Source organism: Artemia franciscana, chromosome 10 (assembly GCF_032884065.1).
Source record: "Artemia franciscana chromosome 10, ASM3288406v1, whole genome shotgun sequence".
Lineage (NCBI taxonomy): Eukaryota > Metazoa > Arthropoda > Branchiopoda > Anostraca > Artemiidae > Artemia > Artemia franciscana.
The window spans coordinates 1737191-1751939 of NC_088872.1; the positions used below are offsets into that span (position 1 = coordinate 1737191).

The window sequence follows — 14749 nt, forward strand, 5'->3', positions numbered from 1 at the left end:
CTTTTTTTAGGTTTTAGTTTTGTACCTTTTTTTAGTTTTTTCTTTCTTTTTTTTAGTTTTGTTTTTCTCCTTTATTTTTAATTTTATTTTCCTTTTTCATTTTATTTTCTTTTTTAGTTTTTTTTTAGCTTTTTAGCTTTTTTAGTTTTTTATTAGTTTTTAGTTGTTTTTTCTTTTTAGTTTTTTTGTAGTTTTTACCTTTTTTTTTGTTTTTAGTTTTTTTTACTTATATCCTGGTCGTCATTTATACTCCCTGTGTCCCGGTCGTCATTTGTGTTTCGGTGCTTTGTTGATGGTGATGGCTAATCGAACATTCCTTGTGTCCCGGTCGTCATTTATATTCCCTACTAGCTGATGGGGTGGAGCTTCGCGCCACCCCAACACCTAGTTGGTGGGGCGCTTCGCGCCCCCCAAGCCCCCCCGCGCGCGTAATTCGTTACGTGCCATATTAGTTACGCGCCATTGTAGCTGTGTCCCTGTGTCCCACCTGTGAATAGATATAGATATAAATATATATTTTTAACTTTGTAAAACATGCGAATATACAACATTCTTCGCTGTCCCATTGTCTGTGCATATAAATAGTATTTATATTCCCTGTGTCCCGGTCGTCATTTGTGTCCTGGTGTCCCAGTTTGTAATTTCTCTTTGAGTGTCCCGGTCGTCATTTATATTCCCTGTGTCCCAGTGTCCCGGTCGTCATTTGTCTCCTGGTCAGTAATTTCTATTCAAACAATCCCTGTGTCTCAGTCGTCAATTATATATCCCGCCTGTGCCCCCGGCGTCCCCGTTGTAGTTGTGTCTCTGTGTCCCGGTCGTCATTTATATTCCCGGTTTGTGTCCCGGTCTGTAATTTATCGTTGAGTGTTTTTTCTTTTTAGTTTTTTACATTTTTCAGTTTTTTTTTCTTCTTTATTTTTCAGCGTCACTATGAAGTACATATCGCCGAACCTTTGTTTTTTAACTTAAATCTGGTAGGCATTGATGACCTTATCCAAGTTAAAATCCCAAACCCAATCATCATCGCTATCATTTTCAGTTTTGATATGTTTTGACTCTCGCTTTCCTGGTGGGTTTTCATCTAACTGCGCGGTTTTGCGTTCTTTAGCCGCAAGCCTGTTTTCTTGCTGTTCTTGTGATTCCTCGGCACGCTTTCTTTTCTTACTTTCTCTATCAGCTGCAAGTCTGTTTTCTTGTTGTTCTTGTGATTCCTCGGCACGCTTTCTTTTCTTACTTTCTCTATCAGCAGCGTGAACGCATTAACGCATGTCTTAAATACCATTAATGACGTCACCGTCAAAGCAAAAATGACGACAACTAATTTCATGACGTCAGCCGACACAGAAACATGACGTCACCTGATCCACAGACAGACAGACAACTTAAAGTTGTCTGTGGATCTGTGGATCGTGGATCAGGTGACGTCATGTTTCGGCTGACGTCATGAAATTAGTTGCCATCATTTTTGCTTTGAAGGTGACGTCATTCAAGTTATATAAGACATATGTTCGCGTAGAATTCTATTAATGTTTAAGTTTACAATGACTGATGAAGATGCTCAAAGAGTCTATGCCAAAAAACTTGCTGCTGATAGAGAAAGTCAGAAAAGAAAGCGTGCCGAGGAATCAAAAGAACAGCAAGGAAACAGGCTTGAGGCTAAAGAACGCAAAACCGCGCAGTTAGATGAAGATCCACCTGGACAGCGAGAGTCAAAACATATTAAAACTGAAAATGATAGCGATGATGATTGGGTTTGGGATTTTGACTTGGATAAGGTCATCAATGACTACCAGATTTTAGTTAAAAAAACAAAGGTTCGGCGATATGTATTTCATAGTGAAGCTGAAAAATAAAGAAGAAAAAGAAAACTGAAAAAAGAAAAAAGAGAAATTACAGACTGGGATACCGGGACACAAATGACGACCGGGACACAGGGAATATAAATGACGACCAGGACACAGGTATTTAAGAATATCGTTCAAAGACAAATTTTTAATTGTAAGAAGACCGTTGAAAGAGAAATTTATAATTGAAAAATGACTGAAAAACCTACAATGGCAACGGTACCACCATCGAAGTAGATAACCAGTGGGTTTACGGCCAACCTACCATCTTCCAAGATACCACGATAGGAAGACTCTACACCGTTCACCCCAATCAACATGAATGCTTCTTTCTACGCCTGCTTTTGGTGAATGTACCCGGTCCGACATCCTTTGAGTATTTGAGAACTGTAAACGGTACTATACATGACACTTAGTGCATGCCAAGCTCTGAATTTATTGGAGAATGACCAGCACTGGGATAACTGCATCAATGACGCGTGCGAAACGTCAACCCCAAGTCAAATTCGTACACTTGCTCTCCATCAGCACCTACAGAGTTATGGGAAAAATATAAGTCAAAAATGTCCGAAGATATACTCCATCGAAAACAGTTAGAGACGTCAGAAATGACTTTTGATTTTACATCAGAAATTTATAACGACACTTTAGTTATTATAGAAGACGTATGGCAAACAAACCTCTTCAGGATTTGGGAATGCCTTCACCTAACCGTATCGCTGCTGTTTCGACATGTGTAGAATTGGATCGTGAACAAAGTTACAGTACGAGTGATCTATTGTCGTATGTACAAAATAACATTTACAAGTTAACGTCGGAACAAAAAGACATTTATGATACGATAGACTCAAATTCAGGACGTATACAACTACCTGCTGATTTCTGTAGTTTAGTGACGTCCAAAAATGAATTGATTGAAAAAGTATTTCCGAATATTCTAAAAAATTATAAAAATAATAAATGGCTTTTAGTTATTATAGAAGATTTGTGTGTAATTATGGCAAACAAACCTCTTCAGGATTTGGGAATGCCTTCACCTAACCGTATCGCTGCTGTTTCGACATGTGTAGAATTGGATCGTGAACAAAATTACAGTACGAGTGATCTATTGTCGTATGTACAAAATAACATTTACAAGTTAACGTCGGAACAAAAAGACATTTATGATACGATAGACTCAATTTCAGGACGTATACAACTACCTGCTGATTTCTGTAGTTTAGTGACGTCCAAAAATGAATTCATTGAAAAAGTATTTCCGAATATTCTAAAAAATTATAAAAATAATAAATGGCTAAGTGAAAGAGCGATTCTCGCACCCAAAAATATAGACGTCCACGAAATCAACAATATTGTTTTGACCAAGATTCGAGACCAGGCAGTCCTTTGCAAGTCAGTCGACACAGTTTTGGAACCAAATGAAGCGGTTAATTATCCATCTGAATTTTTAAATTCCATATATCTTTCAGGGTTTCCACCACACGTGCTACAACTAAAAATAGGCGACCCACCAAAGCTTTGCAATGGCACGCGACTTGCCGTAAAAAAACAATGGAAAGCCTAATAAAGGCGACAATCTTGACAGGGCATTTTGAGGGTAAGGCTGTTCTTATTCCTCGCATTCCCATGATTCCAACGGATCTGCCTTTTCAATTTAAAAGATTGCAATTCCCAATTCGATTAGCATTTGCAATCACCATTAACAAAGCTCAAGGTCAATCATTAGAAAAATGTGGTATAGATCTTAATACTGATTGTTTTTCCCATGGACAATTGTACGTTGCATGTTCGAGGGTCGGTAAACCTGACAATCTATTTATATGCAGCGACAATTGGACAGCGAAGAATGTTGTATATTCGCAAGTTTTACGCAGTTAATTTGTATTGTATCCATTTATCTATCTATCTATATAAAAACGTCCATGGGAAAACAATCTGTATTCAGATCTATACCTCATGATTCTAATGATTGCCCTTGAGCTTTGTTGATGGTGATTGCTAATCGACCATTCCCTGTCCCGGTGTCCCGGTCGTCATTTACATCCCCCTGTTTCCCCCGGTGTCCCCGTTGTAGTTGTGTCCCTGTGTCCCGGTCGTCATTTATATTCCCTGTGTCCCGGTCGTCATTTGTATCCCGGTGTCCCGGTCTGTATATACATTCGTTTTTTAGTTTATTTTTTCTCCTTTATTTTTTTCCTTTTTTTTTCTTTTTTAGCTTATTTAGATTTTTAGATTTTTTAGTTTTTTTATTAGTTTTTAGTTTTTTTTTCTTTTTAGTTTTTTTGTCCCGGTCGTCATTTATATCCCCCTGTTTCCCCCGGTGTCCCCATTGTAGTTGTGTCCCTGTGTCCCGGTCGTCATTTATATTCCCTGTGTCCCGGTCGTCATTTGTATCCCGGTGTACCGGTCTGTATATACATTCGTTTTTTAGTTTTGTTTTTCTCCTTTATTTTTTTCCTTTTTTTTTCTTTTTTAGTTTATTTAGATTTTTAGATTTTTTAGTTTTTTTATTAGTTTTTAGTTTTTTTTTCTTTTTAGTTTTTTTGTAGTTTTTACCTTCTTTTTAGTTTTGTTAATTTTTTTTTTTACTTGTGTCCTGGTCGTCATTTATACTCCCTGTGTCCCGGTGCTTTGTTGATTGCTAATCGAACATTCCTTTTGTCCTGGTCGCTTTCTCTTTGAGTGTCGTCATTTATTTTTTTCTTTTTTAGTTCTTTTAGTTTTTACCTTTTTTAGTTTTTTTTAGTTTTTAGTTTTTTTAGTTTTTTACCTTTTTTTAGTTTTTTTAGTTTTTTTAGTTTTTTAGCTTTTTTATTTTTTTTATTAGTTTTTAGTTTTTTCGTAGTTTTTGCCTTTTTTTTAGTTTTTTTAGTTTTTTAGCTTTTTTATTAGTTTTTAGTTTTTTTTGTAGTTTTTGCCTTTTTTCAGTTTTTTTAGTTTTTTAGCTTTTTTATTTTTTTTATTAGTTTTTAGTTTTTTTTGTAGTTTTTGCCTTTTTTTAGTTTTTTCAGTTTTGACGTCACCTGATCCAGTTTTTTCAGTTGACGTCACCTGATCCACGATCCACAGATTCACAGACAACTTATTTTTATATATATAGATAGTTTTTTTTTTTTACTTATGTCCTGGTCGTCATTTATACTCCCTGTGTCCCGGTGCTTTGTTGATTGCTAATCGAACATTCCTTTTGTCCTGGTCGCTTTCTCTTTGAGTGTCGTCATTTATTAGTTTTTTCCTTTTTTTTTTTAGTTTTTTATTGGTTTTTACCTTTATTTTAGCTTATTTTTCAGTTTTTTCCTTTTTTTTAGTTTTTTTTTATTTTTTTTTTTTAGTTTTTTACCTTTTTTTAGTTTTTTTAGTTTTTTTAGTTTTTTAGCTTTTTTACTTTTTTTATTAGTTTTTAGTTTTTTTTGTAGTTTTTGCCTTTTTTTAGTTTTTTCAGTTTTTTTTTTTAGTTTTTTATTGGTTTTTACCTTTATAGTTTTTTTAGTTTTTTAGCTTTTTTATTTTTTTTATTAGTTTTTAGTTTTTTTTGTAGTTTTTGCCTTTTTTTTGTTTTTTCAGTTTTGACGTCACCTGATCCAGTTTTTTCAGGTGACGTCACCTGACACATCCATCCACACATCCATCCACACATCCACAGACAGACAACTTATTTTTATATATATAGATATCTATATATATAAAAATATATATATATATATATATATATATATATATATATATATATATATATATACTACTGGTAATAAAGAAATGGGCCCTATAATTTCCTAGTACATTTTTATCTCCACCTTTATAGACAGGAATAACTTTTGGAATTTTAAAACAACTTGTAAACACTCCAGTCCTTAAACATTCATTAAATAAATACACTAAATGACCGGAAATAACAGGGTAAATATACTCTAAAGTTTTAACTGTTACAATATCAGAGCCTGAAGCTCCAATTTTTAATTTTTTCAATGTTTCAGAAAGCTCAGAAGCGACGGTTGGCTTCAAATATGCTGAAACATCACTTGCATTCGATAAATATTTCTTAAAACTACCTTCATGCTCAGAAATAACTATACTTCGGACCAAAACCTTTCCCACATTAGCAAAATGACGGCATATTCTATCAGCAGTTGTACTATCATTATGTATACCGTCAGGAAATATACCATCATTATTAGGACTTCGGACGGATTTTATAATTTGCCATATTTTTCTAGGGTTACCTTCAAAAGATTTAAATTTATTACGATAGTAATCAGCTTTGACTTTACGAAGTAGTGAATTTAACTGGTTACTATAAATCTTGTATTCTGTTTTATCACTTACACTATTATTAGCCGCACACATTTTGAACAAATATCTTCTTCTAATAATAGCCTTTTAAAGAGCTCGGGTGATCCATGGTTTCTTTGGAGTTTCTCTACGACGAGTTGCATTTTTACAAATACTGCAATCAATCAATAAACTAATTATAATTGAATACCAGTTTTGAAACTTAGCATTAATATCTAGCTCATTACTATTTAAAAATTCAAAATTACATTTCTCTAACATTACTTTATAAAGAATGAGCACATTATTATCAATGATCACTTTTTTATATCTATTTTGTGAATTTGAGTTAAGCCTAGTACCTTTACTAAAAAAATTTTAACACTCAAAAATATCTCAAAATGGTCAGATACTTCATTTATTATCACACTTGCATTATAGTAACTGACATTAGCAAAAATATTATCAATCAACGATGCTGAATTCATAGTAACCCTAGTTGGGACTGTAATCGTAGGCTTCAACCAATAACTCAGCATAATATTTAAAAACTGGCTAACTTCTGTATTAATAAACAAATTCATTAGGTCAATATTGAAATCACCACACACAAATATAGGTAAGTTTCTGCTCCTAATCATGTCCAACTGTTTTTCTAGTAACATAAAAAATTCATTAATATTACTCGACGGAGGTCTATAAACAAGAACCAAATAAAACACCTTGGATTTCTTGCTAACCTCTAATACCAAGCTCTCAAATACCATTTCTCTATTAACCCTTAAATCATCTCTTTCTATAACTAGCAAGTCTTTTCTAATGTGAGCACACAGTCCACCATGCTGACGAGCCTCCCTATTCTTAAGACACAATCGATAATTACCTATTTCTAATAAACTAGAATTATGATTCTGTAACCAAGTTTCAGTTAGAGCTAATATTTGAATTCCAGAAAACATACATAATTTATTTAAATATGTTACACTGCTTTGCAGTCCCCGACAATTCAAGTGGAAAACCGTAAGAGAATCATTAGGCATCGATTCAGAAATATCAACCGGGCTAATATAGCGTACTGCTATTTTACTTTCCTCTACAACAAAATCATCAATCCCTCTACTTTCATCTATTAACTCCAAATGAGCCAAATTAAGTGGACTATTCTCAAGTGGACGCAATCTATCAAAATCTACAACCATTTTCAAAATCATTTAAACGGTACTGGTCAAGTGAGAAAAAATCATCATAACTATCCAATATTCTTCTTCTCAGTAAATCCCGGGACGAATGAAAGTTAAAAGAGCTTTTAATAGCTTCCTTTCAAAAATGGAAATAAATATAATCAACAATAATATGACTGAAATAACTAGATGAATTGAGAATGACTTAATCTGCTAAAGTTTTCCACTTTAGCAGATATAAAGATGTCAAGGAGTTTTTCCATCTCCCGACCAATCACCCTAATAAAAGGCAGGGTATAGTCCTCGTTACACTGTTCTAGGGCATCATAATATGCCTCTCTGTTGGTATTAAATACAAGAATAGGATAGTCATTTTTCAGAAGACATAAAGCCATTAGAAGTCTGGAAGTTCTTCCTTTACCATCACAAAATGGATGGATATACACGAGCTTGTAATGCGCCAACGCTGCGTACTTGATAGGATGCAATCGTTTGGCGTTATCGGAGTTTATCCAAATGAGAAACTCCTTCATCAGCGTTTCGACTTCTTCAGGAGGTGGAGGGTAAAAGTCTCCCACTTTGAGTATACACGTTCTGTAAACTCCAGTTTCCTTAGGATGTGCTTTTGTATGTAATTGCATCACATTGTGATGCATCTCCAAGAGCATTGTTTTATTAATTTCCTTTTTTTAAATTTTCGCAGCAACTGCATTATTTCGTTGGTGTAGACATATAATTTATCTGCTGATAATTTTTTTATTATTCTTTCCGCGTAATAACCAGTGATAAGATCGCATGGAATGACACTTTTGATTCTTTTTTTTGTAATTCTAAGGAGCATTGACTCCACTTCTTCCTTATAGGTTATGACATCTTTTTTTCTTTCTGTAGCTTTTGTAGACATCATTGTATTGACAGAATTAAAATTTTACTCGAAGGAATAAAATCGTTACTAGCACCACCCTTTTTTAATTTATTTATAAAAATATTCATCCTCGGTAATTGGTTACAGATATTAATTCTGTTCAACTTTCAAAGACAGGATATTTGTGCAATTGCTGATAAACTTAAATTATTGTTAAATTAAACACAATTTCAAATTTGATGAATTAAACATTGAATTGAAACATCGAAATTGATGGCGTTAAAATCTTTTTTTAATTATATATTTTTAACTAGCTGTTGGTCAACACCTAGTTGGTGGGGCGCTTCGCGCCCCCCCCCCAAGCCCCCCCGCTCGCGTAAGTCGTTACGCGCCATATTAGTTACGCGCCATTGTAGTTGTGTCCCTATGTCCCACCTGTGAATATAGATAGATTTATATATGTGTTTCAAACTACGTAAAAATTGCGAATATACAACATTCTTGGCTTTCCCATTGTCTTTGCATATACAAAGCCGTATGTGCTAATAATGACGGCATATGCAAACGCTCTTTTTACAAACAAACAAATTTTAACTGCGTAAAACTTGCGAATATACAACATTCTTCGCTGTCCAATTGTCGCTGCATATAAATAGATTATTAGGTTTACCGACCCTCGAACATGCAACGTACAATTGTCCATGGGAAAAACAATCAGTATTAAGATCTATACCACATTTTTCTAATGATTGACCTTGAGCTTTGTTAATGGTGATTGCAAATGCTAATCGAATTGGGAATTGCAATCTTTTAAATTGAAAAGGCAGATCCGTTGGAATCATGGGAATGCGAGGAAGAAGAACAGCCTCACCCTCAAAAGCCCCTGTCAAGATTGTGGCCTCTATTAGGTTTTCCATTGTTTTTTTTTACAGCAAGTCGCGTGCCATTGCAAAGCTTTGGTGGGTTGATATTTCTTAAAAGTATTATTGGTACGCCTATTTTTAGTTGTAGCACGTGTGGTGGAAACCTTGAAAGATCTATGGAATTTAAAAATTCAGATGGATAATTAACCGCTTCATTTGGTTCCAAAACTGTGTCGACTGACTTGTAAAGGACTGCCTGGTCTCGAATCTTGGTCAAAACAATATTGTTGATTTCGTGGACGTCTATATTTTTGGGTGTGAGAATCGCTCTTTCACTTAGCCATGTATTATTTTTATAATTTTTTAGAATATTCGGAAATACTTTTTCAATCAATTCATTTTTGGAGGTCACTAAATTACAGAAATCAGCAGGTAGTTGTATACGTCCTGAAATTGAGTCTAATGGGAGCTTTGCGTATCCAATTGCCAGCAATTGATCTGAAAATGTTTGACCAGAGTCATCGTTTTGCAATCGGACACGCATATTTGTAGTTAATTCTAATATTTTTACGTGTGCCCATAAATTAGAATTTTTCAGGATAGCATTCATTTAGTCTGCTGGAGTTGATCTTGGTACTATAGGTAATGTTTGCCTGAAATCTCCTGCAAGCAATATTAATGTGCTGCCAAAGGGTTTCGACTTCCCTCTCAAATCTTTCAAGCATTGATCCAGAGCCTCGCTCTAGTTGGAGCATTGTATCTACGCACATGTTGGCCAGGAGGCGTTTTGTCAGTGGAAATAACAATTTTATGTGTATCAGTAGGCATCAAATCGATGGCTGTTTTGAACAGACGCATTAAATTATTATTTTCGTTGAAATTTTTTTTATTAGTTTTTGTTTTTTTTTCTTTTTAGTTTTTTTGTAGTTTTCACCTTTTTTTTAGTTTTTTTTGTTTTTTTTTTTCTTTTTTAGTTTTTAGTTTTTTACCTTTTTTTTAGTTATTTTTTTAGTTTTTTTAGTATTTTCTTTTTAGTTTTTTTGTAGTTTTACCTGTTTTAGTTTTTTTTTCTTCTTTTATATTAATGCTAAGGCCAAGACCCGAACCTGGAACCTCTCGGACCTGGAACCTGGAACATAACGCCTTATCAACTCAGCTACTTCGGCTTGAATACATTTACCTTTTTTTTTAATTTTCTTTTTTTAGTTTTCTTTTTCTCCTTTATTTGTCAGTTTTTTTCCTTTTTTAGTTTTTTTCTTTTTAGTTTTTTTAGTTTTTACCTTTTTTAGTTTTTTTTACTTTTTTTTACTTTTTTAGTTTCTAGTTTTTACCCTTTTTTAGTTTTTTTTTAGTTTTTAAGCTTTTTTAGTTTTTTTAGTATTTTCTTTTTAGTTTTTTTTTAGTTTTTATCTTTTTTAGTTTTTTTCTTCTTTTGTGTTAATGCTAAAGCCAAAGTTCGAACCTGGAACCTCTTGGATCTAGAACCTGGAACATAACGCTTTACCAACTGAGCTATTTCGGCTTGAATACATTCGTTTTTGAATTGGTATGTGATGAAATAATTCAGACGTCATATGCAGACAGTGACGTCACTTGACAAACACACAGATAACTTATTTTTATATATATAGACTAGTTGTTGGGGGCGCTTCGCGCCCCCCCCCAAGCCCCCCCTCGCACGTAAGTCGTTACGCGCCATATTAGTTACACGCCATTGTAGTTGTGTCCCTGTGTCCCACCTGTGAATATGGATATATATATATATCTATATATATAAAAATAAGTTGTCTGTGTGTGTATCTGTGGATCTATGGATCAGGTGACGTCATGTTTGTCCGCATATGACGTCTGATTTATTTCACACTAATACAAAAGAAGAAAAAAACTAAAAAAGGTAAAAACTACATAAAAAACTAAAAAGAAAAAAAAACTAAAAAAGCTAAAAAACTAAAAAAAACTAAAAAAAGGTAAAAATCTAATAACTAAAAAAAACTGAAAAAAATAAAAAAAGGCAAAAACTACAAAAAAAATAAAAACTAATAAAAAAACTAAAAAAGCTAAAAAACTAAAAAAACTAAAAAAAACTAAAAAAAGGTAAAAAACTAAAAAAAACTAAAAACTAAAAAAGAAAAAAACTAAAAAAAAGAAAAACTGAAAAATAAAAGAGAAAAAGAAAACTAAAAAAATATGAATAAATATATATAAAAATAAGTTGTTTGTGGGTTATGTCTGTCTGTCTGTCTGTCTTTTGACGTCGTGTTTGTCCGCATATGACGTCTGAATTATTTCACACTAATACAAAAGAAGAAAAAAAACTAAAAAAGGTAAAAACTACAAAAAAAAACTAAAAAGAAAAAAAAACTAAAAAAGCTAAAAAACTAAAAAAACTAAAAAAAGGTAAAAAACTAAAAACTAAAAAAACTGAAAAAACTAAAAAAAGGCAAAAACTAAAAAAAACTAAAAACTAATAAAAAAAACTAAAAAAGCTAAAAAACTAAAAAAACTAAAAAAACTAAAAATAGGTAAAAAACAAAAAAAAACTAAAAACTAAAAAAGAAAAAACTAAAAAAAAGGAAAAAACTGAAAAATAAGAGAAAAAGAAAACTAAAAAATATTAATAAATATAAAAAATATAAATATAAATATAATATAAATTAGCAATCAACAAAGCACCGAGACACAAATGACGACCGGGACACAGGGAGTATAAATGACGACCAGGACATAAGTAAAAAAAAAAAAAAACTAAAAAAATGGTAAAAACTACAAAAAAACTAAAAACAAATAAAAAAAACTAAAAAATCTAAAAATCTAAATAAACTAAAAAAGAAAAAAAAGAAAAAAGGAAAAAAATAAAGGAGAAAAACAAAACTAAAAAACGAATGTATATACAGACCGGGACACCGGGATACAAATGACGACCGGGACACAGGGAATATAAATGACGACCGGGACACAGGGACACAACTACAATGGGGACGCCGGGGGGCACAGGGGGATATAAATGACGACCGGGACACCGGGACACAAGGAATATAAATGACGCCCGGGACACTCAAAGAGAAATCACAGACTGGAACACCGGGACACAAATGACGACCGGGACACAGGGAATATAAATGACGACCGGGACACAGGGACATAACTACAAAGGGGATGCCGGGGTGCACAGGGGAATATATAAATGACGATGGCGACTCAGGGAATGGTCGATTAGCAATCACCATCAACAAAGCTCAAGGGCAATCATTAGAATCATGAGGTATAGATCTGAATACGGATTGTTTTCCCATGGACCATTATATGTTGCATGTTCAAGAGTCGGTAAACCTGACAATCTATTTATATGCACAGACAATGGGACAGCAAAGAATGTTGTATATTCGCAAGTTTTACCTAGTTAAAAACATATATATATATATATATATATATATATATATATATATATATATATATATATATATATATATATATATATATATATATATATATATATATATATATATATATATATATATATATATATATATATATATATATATATATATATATATATATATATATATATATATATATATATATATATATATATATATATATATATATATATATATATATATATATATATATATATATATATATATATATATATATATATATATATATATATATATATATATATATATATATATATATATATATATATATATATATATATATATATATTCACAGGTGGGACATAGGGACACAACTACAATGGCGCGTAACTAATATGGCGCGTAACGTCTTACGCGCGCGGGGGGGGGCTTGGGGGGGGGGGCGCGAAGCGCCCCCACCAACAAGGTGTTGGGGTGGCGCAAAGCGCCACCCCAACAGCTAGTATATATATATATATATATATATATATATATATATATATATATATATATATATATATATATATATATATATATATATATATATGTATATATATATATATATATATATATATATATATATATATATGGTTTTAACTACGTATAACTTGCGAATATACAACATTCTTCGCTGTCCCATTGTCTTTGCATATACATAGATTGTCAGGCTTACCGACTCTTGAACATGCAACATATAATTATGCATGGAAAAACAATCCGTATTCAGATCTATACCTCATGATTCTAATGATTGACCTTGAGCTTTGTTGATGGTGATTGCTAATCGGTCATTCCCTGTGTCACCGTCATCATTTATATATCCCCCAGGGCCCCCCGGCGTCCCCGTTTTCTTTTTAGTTTTTTGTAGTTTTTACATTTGTTTTAGATTTTTTAAGTTTTTTTTTTTTACTTATGTCCTGGTCGTCATTTATACTCCCTGTGTCCCGGTCGTCATCGTCAGTCGAAAACATGACGTCAGTCAACACACAAACATGACGTCACCCGACAGACCTACACACACACAGACAACTTATATATATATATATATATATATATATATATATATATATATATATATATATATATATATACATATATATACATATATATATATATATATATATATATATATATATATATATATATATATACTAGCTGTTGGGGTGGCGCTTCGTGCCACCCCAACACCTAGTTGGAGGGGCATTCCGCGCCCCCCCAAGCCCCCCGTGCGCGTAAGTCGTTACGCGCCATATTAGTTACGCACCATTGTAGTTTTGTCCCTGTGTCCCACCTGTGAATATAGATAGATTTATATAATATATGTGTTTCAAACTACGTAAAAATTGCGAATATACAACATTTTTGGCTTTCCCACTACTGGGAGCTTTCCGTTTCCAATTGCCAGCAATTGATCTGAAAATGTTTGACCAGAGTCATCGTTTTGCAATCGGACACGCATATTTGTAGTTAATTTTAATATTTTTACGTGTGCCCATAAATTAGAATTTTTCAGGCAAGCATTCATTTCGTCTGCAGGAGTTGATCTAGGTATTATAGGTAATGTTTGCCTGAAATCTCCCGCAAGCAATATTAATGTGCTGCCAAAGGGTTTCGACTTCCCTCTCAAGTCTTTCAAGCATTGATCCAGAGCCTCGAGCAATTTTTTGTGTGCCCTTGTGCACTCATCCCAAATAATAAGTTTGCATTGCTACAATACTTTACCCATCCCAGATGATTTAGAAATATTGCACGTGGGAGTTTCTGTAGAATGCAAATTCAGAGGCAATTTCAAAGCGGAATGAGCAGTTCTTCCACCAGGCAGCAATGTTGCGGCTATTCCGGACGACGCAATTGCCAACGCTATATAATTTTTTGATCGAATTGATGCCAGAATCAGTTTTATCACAAATGTTTTACCAGTACCTCCTGGCGCATCCAAAAAGAAAATTTCTCCAACGTTGTTATCGACACAATGCATTATCGTATCATAAATGTCTTTTTGTTCCGACGTTAACTTGGAAATGTTATTTTGTATAATAACTGTATATTTTGTATTTTGTATAATAACTAAAGTGTAGTTATGAATTTCTGATGTAAAATCAAAAGTCATCTCTGACGTCTCTAACTGTTTTCGATGGAGTATATCTTCGGACATTTTTGACTTATATTTTTCCCATAACTCTGTAGGAGCTGATGGAGAGCAAGTTGTTAAAATGATGCCAAACAATGCACGAATTTGACTTGGGGTTGACGTTTCGCACGCGTCATTGATGCAGTTATCCCAGTGTTGGTCATTCTCCAATAAATTCAG

At 33.1% G+C, this 14749-nt stretch overlaps 1 protein-coding gene across 1 annotated transcript; it reads right to left on the reverse strand.

Moving 5' to 3' along the window:
- Positions 1-7479: 7479 nt before the first annotated feature.
- LOC136032349 (protein adenylyltransferase FICD-like) lies at positions 7480-7950 on the reverse strand. The gene has a single exon (XM_065712671.1). The coding sequence runs from the start codon at positions 7948-7950 to the stop codon at positions 7480-7482; it is 471 nt and encodes a 156-aa protein (XP_065568743.1).
- Positions 7951-14749: the final 6799 nt, after the last annotated feature.

What these genes read in the sequence shown, in the direction of transcription:
- LOC136032349 (XM_065712671.1), bottom strand. Translation starts at nt 7,950, where the DNA reads ATGCATCACAATGTGATGCAATTACATACAAAAGCACATCCTAAGGAA.